This window comes from Hemiscyllium ocellatum, chromosome 29, assembly GCF_020745735.1.
Source record: "Hemiscyllium ocellatum isolate sHemOce1 chromosome 29, sHemOce1.pat.X.cur, whole genome shotgun sequence".
NCBI lineage: Eukaryota > Metazoa > Chordata > Chondrichthyes > Orectolobiformes > Hemiscylliidae > Hemiscyllium > Hemiscyllium ocellatum.
Window position 1 is genome coordinate 56,407,478 of NC_083429.1, and position 14,049 is coordinate 56,421,526.

At 44.1% G+C, this 14,049-nt stretch overlaps 1 protein-coding gene across 2 annotated transcripts in view; it reads left to right on the forward strand.

Moving 5' to 3' along the window:
- Positions 1 to 8,615: 8,615 nt before the first annotated feature.
- The window catches only part of LOC132829722 (rho guanine nucleotide exchange factor 12-like), a 134,676-nt gene continuing 129,242 nt past the window's right edge, over positions 8,616 to 14,049 (forward strand). For both annotated transcript variants that reach the window (XM_060847093.1, XM_060847094.1), the window contains exon 1: positions 8,616 to 9,350. In XM_060847093.1, coding sequence (XP_060703076.1) covers positions 9,319 to 9,350 — 32 coding nt within the window. In that variant the 5' untranslated portion in view covers positions 8,616 to 9,318. The remainder of the gene's footprint in view (positions 9,351 to 14,049) is intronic.

A 14,049-nucleotide genomic window follows, 5' to 3' on the forward strand; every position in this document is an offset into this window, starting at 1 on the left:
GCATTTATTCTTATATAAGAAGCAAGCGGGTAACTAGAGAAATGATTGGTCCACTAAAGGATAATGAAGGAAGGCTGTGTGTTGAACCTGAAAGAATGGGTGAGATTCTGAATGATTACTTGCATCAGTGTTCACCGAGGAGAGGAACGTGATGAATATTGAGATTAGAGATTGTAGTTTGATTAGTCTGACATAAGTAGGGAAGATGTGTTGCGTAGGCTAGAGGTTATTAAGGTGGACAAGTCCTCAGGACCGGATGGGATCTATCCCAGGTTGCTGAGGGAGGTGAGAGAGGAAATAGCTGGGGCCCTGACAGATATCTTTATGGCATCCTTAAACACAGGTGAGGTTCCAGAGGACTGGAGGGTTGCTCATGTTGTCCCTCTGTACAAGAAGGTTAATAGGGATATTCCGGGTAACTACAGACCAGTGAGCCTGACGTCGGTGGTGGAAAAGTTGCTGGAGAAGGTACTGAGGGATAGGATCTATTTATATTTAGAAAAACATGGGCTTATCAGTGATAGGCAACATGATTTTGTGCCGGGGAGATTGTGCCGTACCAACTTAATAGAGTTCTTCGAGGAAGTGACCAAGTTGTTAGATGAAGGAAGGGCTGTTGATGTCATATACATGGACTTTAGTAAGGTGTTTGATAAGGTTCCCCATGGTAGACTAATGGTAAAGTGAAGTCACATGGTGTGCAGGGAGTTCTAGCTAGGTGGGTAAAGAACTGGTTGAGCAACAGGAGACAGACAGTAGTAGTTGAAGGGAGTTTCTCGAAATGGAGAAAGGTGACCAGTGGTGTTCCACAGGGGTCAGTGTTGGGGCCACTGTTGTTTGTAATATACAAAAATGATTTGGAAGGGGGCACTGTTGGTATGATCAGCAAGTTTGCAGATGAAACGAAGATTGGTGGAGTAGCAGAAAGCATAAGGGACTGTCAAAGAATACAGGAGGATATAGATAGACTGGAGAGTTGGGCGGAGAAGTGGCAGGTGGATTTCAATCCAGACAAATGTGAGGTGATGCATTTAGGCAAGTCTAATTCTACAGCGAATTATACAATGAACGGAAGAGCCTTGGGAAAAGTTGATGAGCTGAGAGATCTGGTAATGCAGGTCCATTGTACCCTGAAGGTTGCTGCACAGGTGGATAGACTGGTCAAGATGGCATATAGTATGTTTGCCTTCATTGGACGGGGTATTGAGTATAAGAGCTGGCAAGTCATGTTAACATTGTACAAGACATTGGTTCGGCCGCATTTATTGTGTACAGTTCTGGTCGCCACATTACCAAAAGGATGTGGACGCTTTGGAGAGGGTGCAGGAGGTTTATGATGTATAGAAGGTGCCAGCTATGAAGAAAGGTTGAGTAGGTTAGGTTTATTTTCATTAGAAAAAAGGAGATTGAGGGGGGCCTGATTGAGGTTTACAAAATCATGAAGGGTATAGACAGGGTGGATAGAGAGAAGCTTTTTCCCAGGGTGAAGGATTCAGTAACGAGGGGTCACAGTTTCAACGTGAGAGGTGGAAAGTTTAAGGGGGATATATGCAACAAGTACTTCACACAGAGGGTAGTGGGCGTTTGGAATGCGTTGCCAGCAGAGGTGTAGAGGCAGGCACGGTAGATTCATTTAAGGTGCGTCTGGACAGGTGCATGAGTAGGTGGGGAGCAGAGGGGTACAGATGCTTAGGAATTGACCGACAGGTTTAGACAGTACATTTTGATTGGCTCAGGCTTGGAGGGTCGAAGGGCCTGTTCATGGGCTGTAAATTTTCTTTGTTCTCTTTGTACCAGCTCTGGCAGCGTTTTCCTATACACCACCCTGTCTGTGAAAATGTTGCCCCAAAGATTACTTTTAAATCTTTCCCTTCTGACCTTAAACCTATGCCCTCTAGTTATGGTTTCCCTGATGTGTAGAGAATACCTTTGCTATTCACCTTATCTATGCCCCTCATGATTTTATAAACCTCTATAAGGTCACCTGTCAGTCTCTTGACACAGACACAAGGAAAATAGCCCCTCTGCTAATTTAAACCCAACAGACAGAGAAGCTCACCTCGCGCTGTAAATATGTTAAATTTTGAGAGGCAAAGAACTATCCCAGAGGTCACTATCTAAAGGAAAAGTTAATAATTTTATTTTTTAAGTCCAAGAGAGAACATTAAACCACTATTTACAACTCCTTTTTCTTAAACCTATCTTTTACCTTCCCTTCTACAATACTGGTCTGATAAAACCCCAATTAGGATTTACAAAAAAAAATTCAAATTTTAAAACCAGCCAGCTGTCAAATCTTCTCTTTGTATCTTCTTCTGTAGATTTTCCTCTGTCATCTTTTCTTCAGTATTCTGCTTCACAGGCCTTTCATATGAACAGATACCTTCCAGAGAGCTATTCGGCTAGCAGTTTATACTTGATGGTTTTCTATGCAGTTCTCCCCCTAATTGTTAAAAATATCCCATTTTATACTCCAAGACATTGGATCATTTCATTGGTTTGATGTCATCAAAGCACTAAATTCAAATTCGATTGGATTTTGGGATCTTGGAGTATAATTTAAACTGGATGTAAGTTTGCTCGCTGAGCTGGAAGGTTCATTTCCAGACACTTCGGTAACATCTTCAGTGGGCCTCAGGTGAAGCACTGCTGATAATTCCTGCTTTCTATTTATATGCTTGGGTTTCTTTGGGTTGGTGCTATCATTTCCTGTGGTGAAGTCACTTCCTGTTCTTTTTCTCAGGGAGTGGTAGATGGGGTCTAACCAAATGTGTTTGTTAATAGAGTTCTGGTTGGAATGCTATGGGATATGACTTACCAGAGCCTGTCCCTGTTACACAGAAGGGAAGGAGGGAAAGAAGGAAAGTGTTAGCCATTGGGAACTCGATAATTAGAGGCTCAGATAGAAGGTTTGTAGGGAACGAACGAGACTTGCAGTTGGTGTGTTGCCTCCCAGGTGCCAGGGTCCGTGATGTCTCGGATCGTATCTTTGGGGTCCTGAAGGGAGAGGGTGACCAGCCTCAAGTCGTTTTCCATGTAGGTACCAACAACATAGGTAGAAAGAGGGATAGGGATGTAAGGCAGGATTTCAGGGAGCTGGGGGGAAGCTGAGAGCTAGAACAAACAGAGTTGTTATCTCGGGTTTGTTGCCCGTGCCACGTGATAGTGAGGCAAGGAATAGGGAGAGATATCAGCTGAACACGTGGCTGCAAGGATGGTGCTGGAGGGAGGGTTTCAGGTACTTGGGTAATTGGGGCTCATTCTGGGGAAGGTGGGATTTGTACAAACACGTCGGTCTTCACTTGAACCAGAGGGGTACTCATATCCTGGATGAGAAATTTGCTGGTGTTATTCGGGTGGGTTTAAACTAGCTCAGTAGGGGGATGGGAACCGGAGGTGTAGCTGCAGTGCACAGGAGGATGAGAGTAGCGAGGACAGGGACAGGATTTCAGGGTCACAGGAATGTGCTAGCAGACAGCGAAGTGGTTTGAAGTGTGTCTACTTCAACACCAGAAGTATCTGAAATAAGGTAGGTGAGCTTGCAGATGGATAGGTACCTGGGACTTTGATGTTGTGGCCATTTCGAATACCTGGATAGAGCAGGGTGAGGAACGGATATTGCAGGTTCCAGGGTTTAGATCTTTCATTAAGAACAGGCAAGGCAGTAAAAGAGGGGGAAGCGTGGCCTTGTTAGTCAAGGATAGTATAACGGTGGCTGAAAGAACTTTTGACAAGGACTCGTCTACTGAGGAAGTGTGGGCTGAGATTAGAAACAGGAGAGGAGAGGTCACACTGCTTGGAGCTTTTTTTATAGGCCTCTGCAGAGTTCCAGGGAGGTGAAAGAGAGGATTAGCAAAATTATTCTAGGTAGGAGTGAAAGGAATAGAGTGGTCATTATGGGACACTTTAGGACACTTTAACTTCCCCAACATTGACAGGAATTGCTATAACTCTAGTAGATCGGATGGATCAGTTTTTGTCCAATGTGTACAGGAGGGTTTCCTGACACAGTATGTTGAAGGGCTGACAAGAGGGGAGGCCACATTGGATCTGGTGCTTGGTAATTAAGCAGGCCAGGTGTTTGATTTAGTTGTAGGTGAGTACTTTGGAGAGAGTGACCATAATTCAGTTACATTTAGTTTAGCGATGGAAAGAGATGGGTACATGCCACAGGTCAACAGTTATCGATGGGGCAAGGGCAATTATAATGTGATTAGGCATGAATTAGGATGCATTGACTGGGGTAGCAAAATGCAGGGGATGTAGACAATGGAAATGTGGAGATGATTTAAGGAACAGATATTGCGTGTCCTTGGTAGGTATGTCCCTGTCAGGCAGGGAGGTAGTGATAAGGGAAGGGAACTGTGGTTTACAACAGAAATCGCATCTCTTGTTACGAAGAAGAAGGAAGCTTATATGTTGATGAGGCAAGATGGTTCAGAAGAGGCGATGGAGAGTTACAGATCAGCTAGGAAGGATTTAAAGAGAGAGTTAAGAAGAGCAAAGAGAGGACACGAGCAGTCTTTATCAAATAGAATAAAGGAGAACCCTAAAGTTTTCTATAGGTATGTGAGGAATAAAAGGATGATTAGGGTAGGAATAGGGCCAGTCAAAGACAGAAGTGAGAAGTTGAGTGTGGATCCTGTGGAGATCGGAGAGATGCTAAACGAACATTTCTCATCGGTTTTCACTCAGGAAAAGGAGAATATTGTAGAGAAGAAGAATGAGGTACATGATATTAGACTAGAAAGGATCGATGTTAGTTACAAACAGCTGTTATCAATTCTAGAAGAAGCGAAAGTAAACAAGTCCCCTGGGTCGGATGGGATTTATCTGAGGATTCTCTGGGAAGCTAAGGAGGAGATAGCAGAGCCTTTGGCTTTGATTTTTGAGTCTTCACTGTCTACAGGTTTGGAACAAGAGGACTGGAGGATTGCAAATGTTGTGCCTTTGTTCAAGAAGGACAGTAGAGATGACCCAGGTAATTATAGACCAGTGTGCCTTACTTCTGTTGTAGGAAAGGTTTTGGAAAGGATTATAAGACATAAGATTTATGAGCATCTAGCAAGCAACAATTTGATTTCAGATAGTCAACATGGTTTTGTCAAGGGCAGATCGTGTCTCACAAACCTCATTGAGTTTTTTGAGAAGGTGACCAAGCATGTAGATGAGGGTAGGGCAGTTAATGTAGTATACATGGACTTCAGTAAAGCCTATGATAAGGTTCCACATGGCAGACTGTTAGAGAAAATGCAGAGACGTGGAATTGAGGGTGATTTAGAAGTTTGGATTAGAAACTGACTTTCTGAAAGAAGGCAGCAAGTGGTGGTTGATGGAAAATATTCAGCCTGGAGTCCAGTTATTAGTGGTGTGCTACAAGGATCTGTTTTGTGACCACTGCTTGTCATTTTTATAAACGACTTAGACGCAGGCATAGGTGGATGGGTTAGTAAATTTGCAGACGACACTAAAGTCGGTGGAGTAGTGGTCAGTGTGGAAGAGTATTATAGGTTGCAGAGGGACTTGGATAAACTGAGGAATTGGGCTGAGAGGTGGCAAATGGAGTTCAATGCAGTTAAATGTGAAGTGATGCACTTTGGGAAGAATAGCAGGAAGGCAGATTACTGGGTCAATGGAAAGATTCTTGGTAGTGTGGATGTGCAGAGGGATCTAGGAGTCCATGTACATAGATCCCTAAAAAGTTGCCACCCAGGTGGATAGTGCTGTTAAGGCGGCATACGGTGTGTTAGGTTTCATTCGCAGAGGGATTGAGTTCCGGAGCCGCAGTATCATACTGCACCTATACAAAATACTGGTGCGGCCACACTTGGAATATTGTGTACAGTTCTGGTCCCCATATTTTGTGAAGGATGTGGAAGCATTGGAAAAGGTACAGAGGAGATTTACCAGGATGTTGCCTGGTCTGGAGGGAAGGTCTCATGACGAAAGGCTGAGAGACTTGAACCTGTTCTCATTGGCAAGAAGAAGGAGAAGAGGGGATTTGATCGAGACATACAAGATGATCAGAGGCTTAGACAGGGTCGACAGTGGAAGTCTTTTTTCTAGGATGATGATGTCAGCATGTACGAGAGGGCATAACTACAAATTGAGGGGTGATAGATTTAAGACAGCTGCCAGAGGCAGATTTTTTACTCAGAGAATGGTAAGGGCGTGGAATGCACTATCTGCTAATGTAGTCAACTCAGCCACATTAGGGAGATTTAAACAATCTTAGATTGGGATAGCGTAGGGGAATGAGCTGAGAATAGTTCACAGGTCAGCACAACATCGAGGGCCGAAGGGCCTGTTCTGCGCTGTATTGTTCTATGTTCTATCTATGTTCTAAGAATTCTCGTGCATGTCTTTGGATGGCTTGTCCTAGGATGGATGTGTTGTCCCAGTCGAAATGGTGTCCTTCCTCATCCATATGTAAAGATACGAGTGAGAGAGGGTCATGTCTTTTTGTGGCTAGTTGCTGTTCATGTATCCTGATAGCTAGTTTTCTGCTTGTTTGTCCAATGTAGTGTTTGTTACAGTCCTTGCACGGTATTTTGTAAATGACATTAGTTTTGCTTGTTGTCTGTATAGGGTCTTTCAAGTTCATTAGCTGCTGTTTTAGTGTGTTGGTGGGTTTGTGGGCTACCATGATGCCAAGGGGTCCGAGTAGTCTGGCAGTCATTTCTGAGATGTCTTTGATGTAGGGGAGAGTGGCTAGGGTTTGTGGACATGTTTTGTCTGCTTGTTTGGATTTGTTGCTGAGAAATCAGCAGACTGTGTTCATTGGGTACTGATTCTTTTTGAATACACGGTATAGATAATTTTCCTCTGCTCTGCGTAGTTCTTCTACTACTCCTAGAAGCATGGCATTTCAACTAGAACTCTATCAACAAATGCATTGAGTTACAGCCCATCTACCACCCCTGAGAAAAAGAACAGGAAGTGACTTCACCACAGGAAATGACATCACCAACCCAAAGAAACCCAACCATATAAAATTATCAACAGTGCTTCGCCCGGAGGCCCACTGAAGATGTTACCTCATAGGGTGACGAAATATCTGGAAATGAACCTTCCAGTTCAGTGAGCAAAGCTACATCCAGAACCTCAACCTGAGCTACAAATCTTCTCAAAATTTGATAATTTAAACTGATTGACCAAATTTGAATTTATTGTGTACCATGGCAACTCAGCTGCAGTATTGGTTTCACAGATGTTACACCTTAAATTCTTTCAGCACACTCTGTGTCTCTCTAAGTCCGTGCCAGCTTTCAGTCTCTCTTAAAGATATAGTACACAATAACCTTCATAACACAAGACCACCAGAATTGACTGCAATTCTCCAAATGTAGCCCTACCAATGTCTTGTACAGCTGAAACATGACATCCCAACTCCTGTACTTAATGCTCTGACTAACGAAAGCAAGTGTACCAAATGCCGCCTTCATCATCCTGTCAACATGTGACTCCATTTTCAAGGAATCCCTAGGTCTTCCTGTTTGACAACATACGCCAGGGCCCTACTATTAACTGTATAAGTCCTGCTCTAGTTCGTCTTACCAAAATGCAATACCTCACTTTTATTTAAATTAAACTCCATCTGCCATTCCTTGGTCCATTGGCCCAATTGACCAAGATCCCCGTTGTGGTCCTAGATAGCCTTCTTCACTGTCTGCTATACTACCCGTTTTGATGTGATCCACAAACTTTCTATTCACACTTTCAAAATTCTAATCCAAATTGTTTATGTAAATGATGAACAATGTGGACCCAGCATCGATTCTTGTGGCATATTGTTGGTCATGGACCTCCAGACTGAGCAACCACCCTCTATCTCCTATTGTCAAGCTAATTTGGATCCAACTGGCTATCTCTCTCTGGATTTCATGTGATCTAGCCTTACTGACCAGTCAAGCAGGGGGAATCTTGTTGACGGCATTGCTAAAGTCCACATATACAATGTCTACTGCTCTGACTTCATCCATGGTCACCTCTTCGAAAAAGTCAGGTTTGTGAGGCATAATTTCCCACAGACAAAACCATGTTGACTGTCCCTACTCCTGGTGTGGAGGAGCCAGTGTCGGACTGGAGTGGATAAAGTTAAAAATCACACAACACCAGGTGATAATCCAACAGGTTTATTTGGAAGCACTAGCTTTCAGAGCGCTGCTCCTTCATCAGGTAGCATCACAGCTACTGCTGTGTGATTTTTAACTTTATCCCTTATCAGTCCTTGCCTTTCCAAATGCATGTAAAATCAATCTGTATCTCAGAATCCTGTCCAACTACTTACCTACCATTGCCGTCTGTAGTTTTCTGGCTTGTTCTTGGCAGCTTTTGTTAAGTAATGGCACAACATTAGGCATTCTCCAGTCTTCTGACACCTTACCTGGAGCTGTCGATGATACTCATATCTCTGCTAGGGGCCCTGCAGTTCCCCCAATATCCTGGGATACACTTCACTACAGCTTTGATGCAGGACTGACCGTGGCGCGGAGCAGCATTGGTCCAGGTTTGGTGTGGGACTGACTCCGGGCAGAGTGTACCATTGGCTCCAGGGTTTGCAGCGGGGGACTGGGGAGGAAGGGCCGCTGCCCGGGATTATTTTGCGCGGAGTTGCTCTGGAAGCGGCGAGGCGGTGGCGGCGGATGGAGGGCGGAGGTGAAGCGGCTCGAGCAAAGTAACAGCCGGAGCGGCACCGGGACCGAGACCGAGACCGGGGCACGGACACCGGCACCGGCACCCACACCCGCCTCCCGCCGGGACACCGTCCGGGGGACACTGACCCACACCCAGAGACTGACAAGGAGAAAGTGAGCGGGCTCGCGAGCGCGGACACGGTCCGGGCCTGACTTACCGGGAGCACAGGGCCCTCGGGGCCGGGGCGAGCCCGGGGCCGGAGCCGGGGAGAGCCCGGGGACAGCCCGCTCCCTTCCTGGTGGATTGTGCTCCATTTTGTCGCTCCTTGCGGATACTTTGTTTGTGAGCGGATCCTGATCCCGGGGCCACTGTCCCGTCCGCCCTGAGCAGCAGCTCCCGGGGCCACTGGCCACTGGGCCCCGCGCCCCGGGCCTCCGGCCTCCGGCCTCGGCTTCAGGTTTAGCTCCGGACCTGGGAATGGGTGTTCAGTGCTGGAGGCTCCTGTGAACCGCCAGGAGAGGCGGCCGCGGCCCCGGCCCCTGACCCGGCGCCGGCCCCTAGCGCAGTGCGGAGGCCGCTGTCCCACACTGAGGTCCCGGCTGGGAGCGGCGGAAAACTCGGCGCTGATTCCGGGGGAGAAAATGAGAATTGGATAACTTTGGAATCATTGAGAGGAGCCAAATGAGCGTTACACCGTCCGGCCTGAGTGAGAGGTAAGGGAAATCCCCCAGGGAGTGAGGGGGTGGGGGGGGGGGTAATTACCCGGGGTGAGCAACCCTGCGTGTGCCAGCTACTAATGTCGCTGTGTTTTCCTGTGAAGAACAAGCTGAGATTCTCCAGAGTGATCCCAGGACTTGTGCTGGAGAAGCTGGGACTGCTCTCTTTGGAGCGGGGAAAGTTCAGAACAGATTTGACAAGAGTTGTTCAAAATTTATGCAGGATAGGTTAAAGTGAGGAAGACAGACCGTGCAAAGGGGTCGGAATCACCAGGCTTTCAGATTTTTAGCAAATAACTTGTTTTGGGGAGGTGGTGTGGAATGTAATGAGAATGTTGTGGTTTTTATTGGGTGATGAAAAGGGTATTCAATAACTTTCAAAAGGTAATTTGATATATGAAAAGGGGAAAAAGTGCAGAATTGTGGGGAGGAATATTGGACACCTCTTGCAAAGAGCTGGCACAAGCTTGAAGGGCGGAGTGGCTTGTGTGAGAAAATACTCTAGGAACCAGACAGTAATGGTGACAGGACCAATGACATTCGATGTTAATTTGCTAAACCATAAGAGTATTAATGGTATTTTGGACACTATAGTTCACGTTTTCAAATTTTTTTTCTCTACATGGCTATTGGTGAACAGTCACATCCCAGTGCAGTTAGATAATTAATGTCAGGGACTGGAATGACCACATTCGTAAGCCTCTAATTCTTATTGTACTGGATCACAGTATGATATAACACTGGTGAGTTGCTGTTAGGTTTCAAATTATATTCCCAACCTACTATATCTACCTTATTACACAAAGGGACTTGCAGGTGAAGTGACGCAGGCCACTGGAAGGGTTTCTAATTCAGACCACATATTGTACTGAATGGAATCACTGACTCACTGGCAGTATGAGCACTCCACATTCCAGGGATTGGTAGGGAGATCGAGTTTAGTATTGTCCTGAAAAGTTGAACAAAAATAAGGTGTGGGTATTTTGATTCTCAGTCTCTTTAGGGAGTGGATCATTCAACCAACGTACTATGGTAGACTAATCTTAGCACTTCCTCGAGGTGGGTGAAGCTTGGGATTTCACAAACCAAACTGCTCTCATAAATAAACAAAACACTTCTGTGTATCTGCAAAAATCTAGCTGTCTGTCCATTGGGACTTTGAGTGAAATAAATTCACAGCAAAGAGCAAAGAAGTGTACTTGTTGCTAATATATATGATGTTGCTGTTATTTCACTCGATGCCTAGTGTGAAATAGTGCAAAAATGGGGCATTTTAGATTCTGTCCAATTTGAAGGGGGTTTCTGTTCCTCAGTGTTGGGAATAATTGATAATATTGTATGAAAGAAATGTTTGTCTGACTAATTGGGACATCTTTGTTGTTAAAGACCTAGCTGATGTGGGGAATCTGTGAGAAATTCTGGAACAGGAGCAGTTCCATGTGGAATATTATCTCTGCTTTCACTTGAAATTAGCCAATGAGATCCCGAGCTTTTGACCAGGAAGCAGTGAAATGGAAACTGGTTTTCCATAGAATGACGCAACTGATTGAGACTGACCAGAGATTATAGGGTTGAGTGTGATGGGAGCATTCCAGCAGTTTAAGGTGATGGATGAGGACCACTTGGCTGTTGACTTAGTTGCACCTTCACACATCAGGAGCTTAGTGGTAACATTTCTTTGGCTGAAGTTACAGCCCAAACCTAGTTGCCCACTTCCAGTTGCAATAATCGTGCTTTTAATGGGTGTGTGGATAGAGGATTGCAGCAGTCACTGCACTCAATGGGAGGAGGTTGCATTGTTGTGTCAGTGTTCTGGGTCATCACCAGTGATCTCTCTGCAGTGATAGACCCAGCCATTGATTGCCATTCAGGTATAATTCTACCTTTCAACTCAGCTAACACCAGAAGGCACTATCCAGAATGAATTAAGTTTAAGTGATCTGTCCAGTGGTTTGCAAAGGTTTACCAAGCAGGGAGTATAAACTCTAGTCTAAGCTCAGTCTTTTTGACTTCGTATTCTTATTTGGACAGTCTGTCTTCTGGGGTTTTACTGGTCACTTGTCCCTATGGAGAAAGTTGACAAGAAACATAACTTACTAGGAACAGTGTCTCCATTTTGCCCCAATCAGATGGAATGGATAGACAAATGTGTGTTTCTGTAACATGGTCCTTTATCAGAACTGATGCTATATGCTTTGCTTTCAATTCGGGGATATTGGAGCTTTGCTATGATCATACTGTTTCCTTGGTGCAGAAGATCCCATGGATATCAAGCACAAGTGACTGTTTCTAGTGGTTGATTAAAACAACTGATCAGAATTCCTCAATTTATTTTTCAATCCATACCAGGGATCTTTTACATCCATCAGGACAAGTATAAGAGGCTTTGGCTTAATGTTTTATCCAAAGGTCTACACTTTGACAGCGCTGCACTTCCATAATGCCAACTTTGATTAAGTGACTAACACTTAGTCCAGGATTTGAATTCATAGCTTTCTGGTGTTAACTGGCGCAGCATGGTGGCTAGCATTGCTGTCTTCACAGTGCCAGGTACACAGATTTGATTCCAGCCTTGGGTGAACTCTATGTTTGTAGGTAATAATTCTGTGTCCCCTTCTCCCCTCGGTTCTTTAGTCTGGTTTTCATTTTGTGCCATGGCGATTGCAGCCTCATCCTGTAAGGCAATTTCTTAGGAAGTCGGGCGGTTGGTGTCCAAATTACTGAACTGTATTGCCAGTTATGTTTCAGTGGTGGTCTTGATGAGATACCTATTCAACCACTTAGGATAGTGTGAAATTGGTCTAGTCTCCCAATAAAAACATCAGAAATACTGAACACAATATAATTTGATCCATTCAGATGTAAGTGAATTTTTAGAAAGTCATAGTTATTGCCAAGTAATTCCTTTGTCACTGTAATTCAGCATTTTCAAGTGTGGAATTTCATTCCATTAGATTTTGATCATTTCTTCTGTTTTTATTTAAATGTCTGTTTATATCTCTCAATCCAATCTTTCTTCCTTTTTTGTTTTCAGTATGTAATTTGATATTGAATTAAATATTCAAACATTCTCATTAAGACTGTTGCTTGTTAATTTTTAAAAATCTTTTCTTGGTCAAGGAGACATTGCTTATCCTGCTCTCAGGTTTCAGATCTCCAACTGAGGATGTTGTGTCAAAATGATATTTTAATTTCAGAATTCAAGTTCAGAATCTGTGTTTAAGTAAGTTGACTGCAAAATCCAGGACAATCAATGTTTAGAACAAAAACTCATTATGAAAGTTAGAAACGTAGAAAATAGGCACAGAAGTACACCCACTTTGCCATTCAGATTGTAGCCGATAGTGCCTTCATATCCTGTTTCTGCTTTCTCCCTGTGTTATTTTATTCCTTTAGCCCCAAAAACTATATCTGACTCCCTCTTGAAAGTATTCTCATCTCGGTCCTAAATACCCTACACCATACCCTTAACCTGTGATTCTCATTCTGGATTCCATGGTCGTTGGGAACATTTTTCCATGTTCACACTGTAATTCTTTTAGAACTTTATAAGTTTCTATGAGACGCTGCCACCACGACCCCGCCCCCCCCCCCCAAATTCCTGTAAATCTAGTCCAGTCTGTCTTCATACGAAAAAGCTGAGTGTTGAAATCAGGTCCTGTGTAGGGGCTATTAGAATCATACCAGTTGGGGTACTTCAGTGGTGTTTGGGACCGACTGCTAGCACACAAATGGTTTCTTACAATCCGTTTATTCTGAAACTAAGGGGGCTGGATTGCAGAAAGCAGATATTTCCTATATAGTTCTGGAATTAAGCTGACTGTCTTCACACTAGAATTATCTGTGATCTGTTTTGGTGAATCTGCCCTCACATTATGAAAAGAACTTGGATAAATAGTGACTGTATCAGTGATCAGTGCCACAGTGTTGCTGTTGGATTTCTACAGACAATTGAAAGAGAATTTGTGTGGCTGTGGATCCTGGTCTGGCATGTGTTTTGGAAAAGCTAAGTCAGCCTTGAGTAATCGAGGCCATTGCAAGTCTGAACAGTGTTTGAATCAGGAGCAGTCCTGAGGTGTAACCAGAACAGCAAATTGCACCAATTGACAGATGCTGAATACAGCAGTGCCACAGGGAGTGGAATTCCAATTTTAATTGATATGACCAACCTTTGGAAAAAGATTTTTAATTTGTTGTTGAAAGTTGCTCTGTAGGATTTATCTCCAAGAGAGTAGAAGAGCCTCTGTATTGAATTTTCAGCCTTTATATGAGGGAAGCTACTCATCAAATCGTAGATGAAAGACATGAAGTTGTATTTAATCTCTGGGGAGGAACTGGCAATTATCAACCTATTTCTCACTCTGGTTTGCTACCCTCAGGATTTACCATCATCAGAGGAGTTTGTGTTAAACAGCAGTTATTTTGAATTCTAAATCTGGCACTGGTCTGGTCACCCCTCCTAGTCTGGAAATGAAGCTCTACTTGGTCCAGGTTGTGTTGAACTGCTGGCTTGGAAAGTTTTGGGTTTTGCTGCATGGTGCGAAATTCACTGTTTAAACATCTCCGAAGTAAGTCAGTTGAGTCTCTCTCTGACTGGATGAATGTTTACTGTCCCTTAACCTTCCTTTCCCTTCACTGTGTCACTTCACCCTGGGCTTTGTGTTCCTTGTGTTTTGAGATGTTCAAAGTGTGTGGT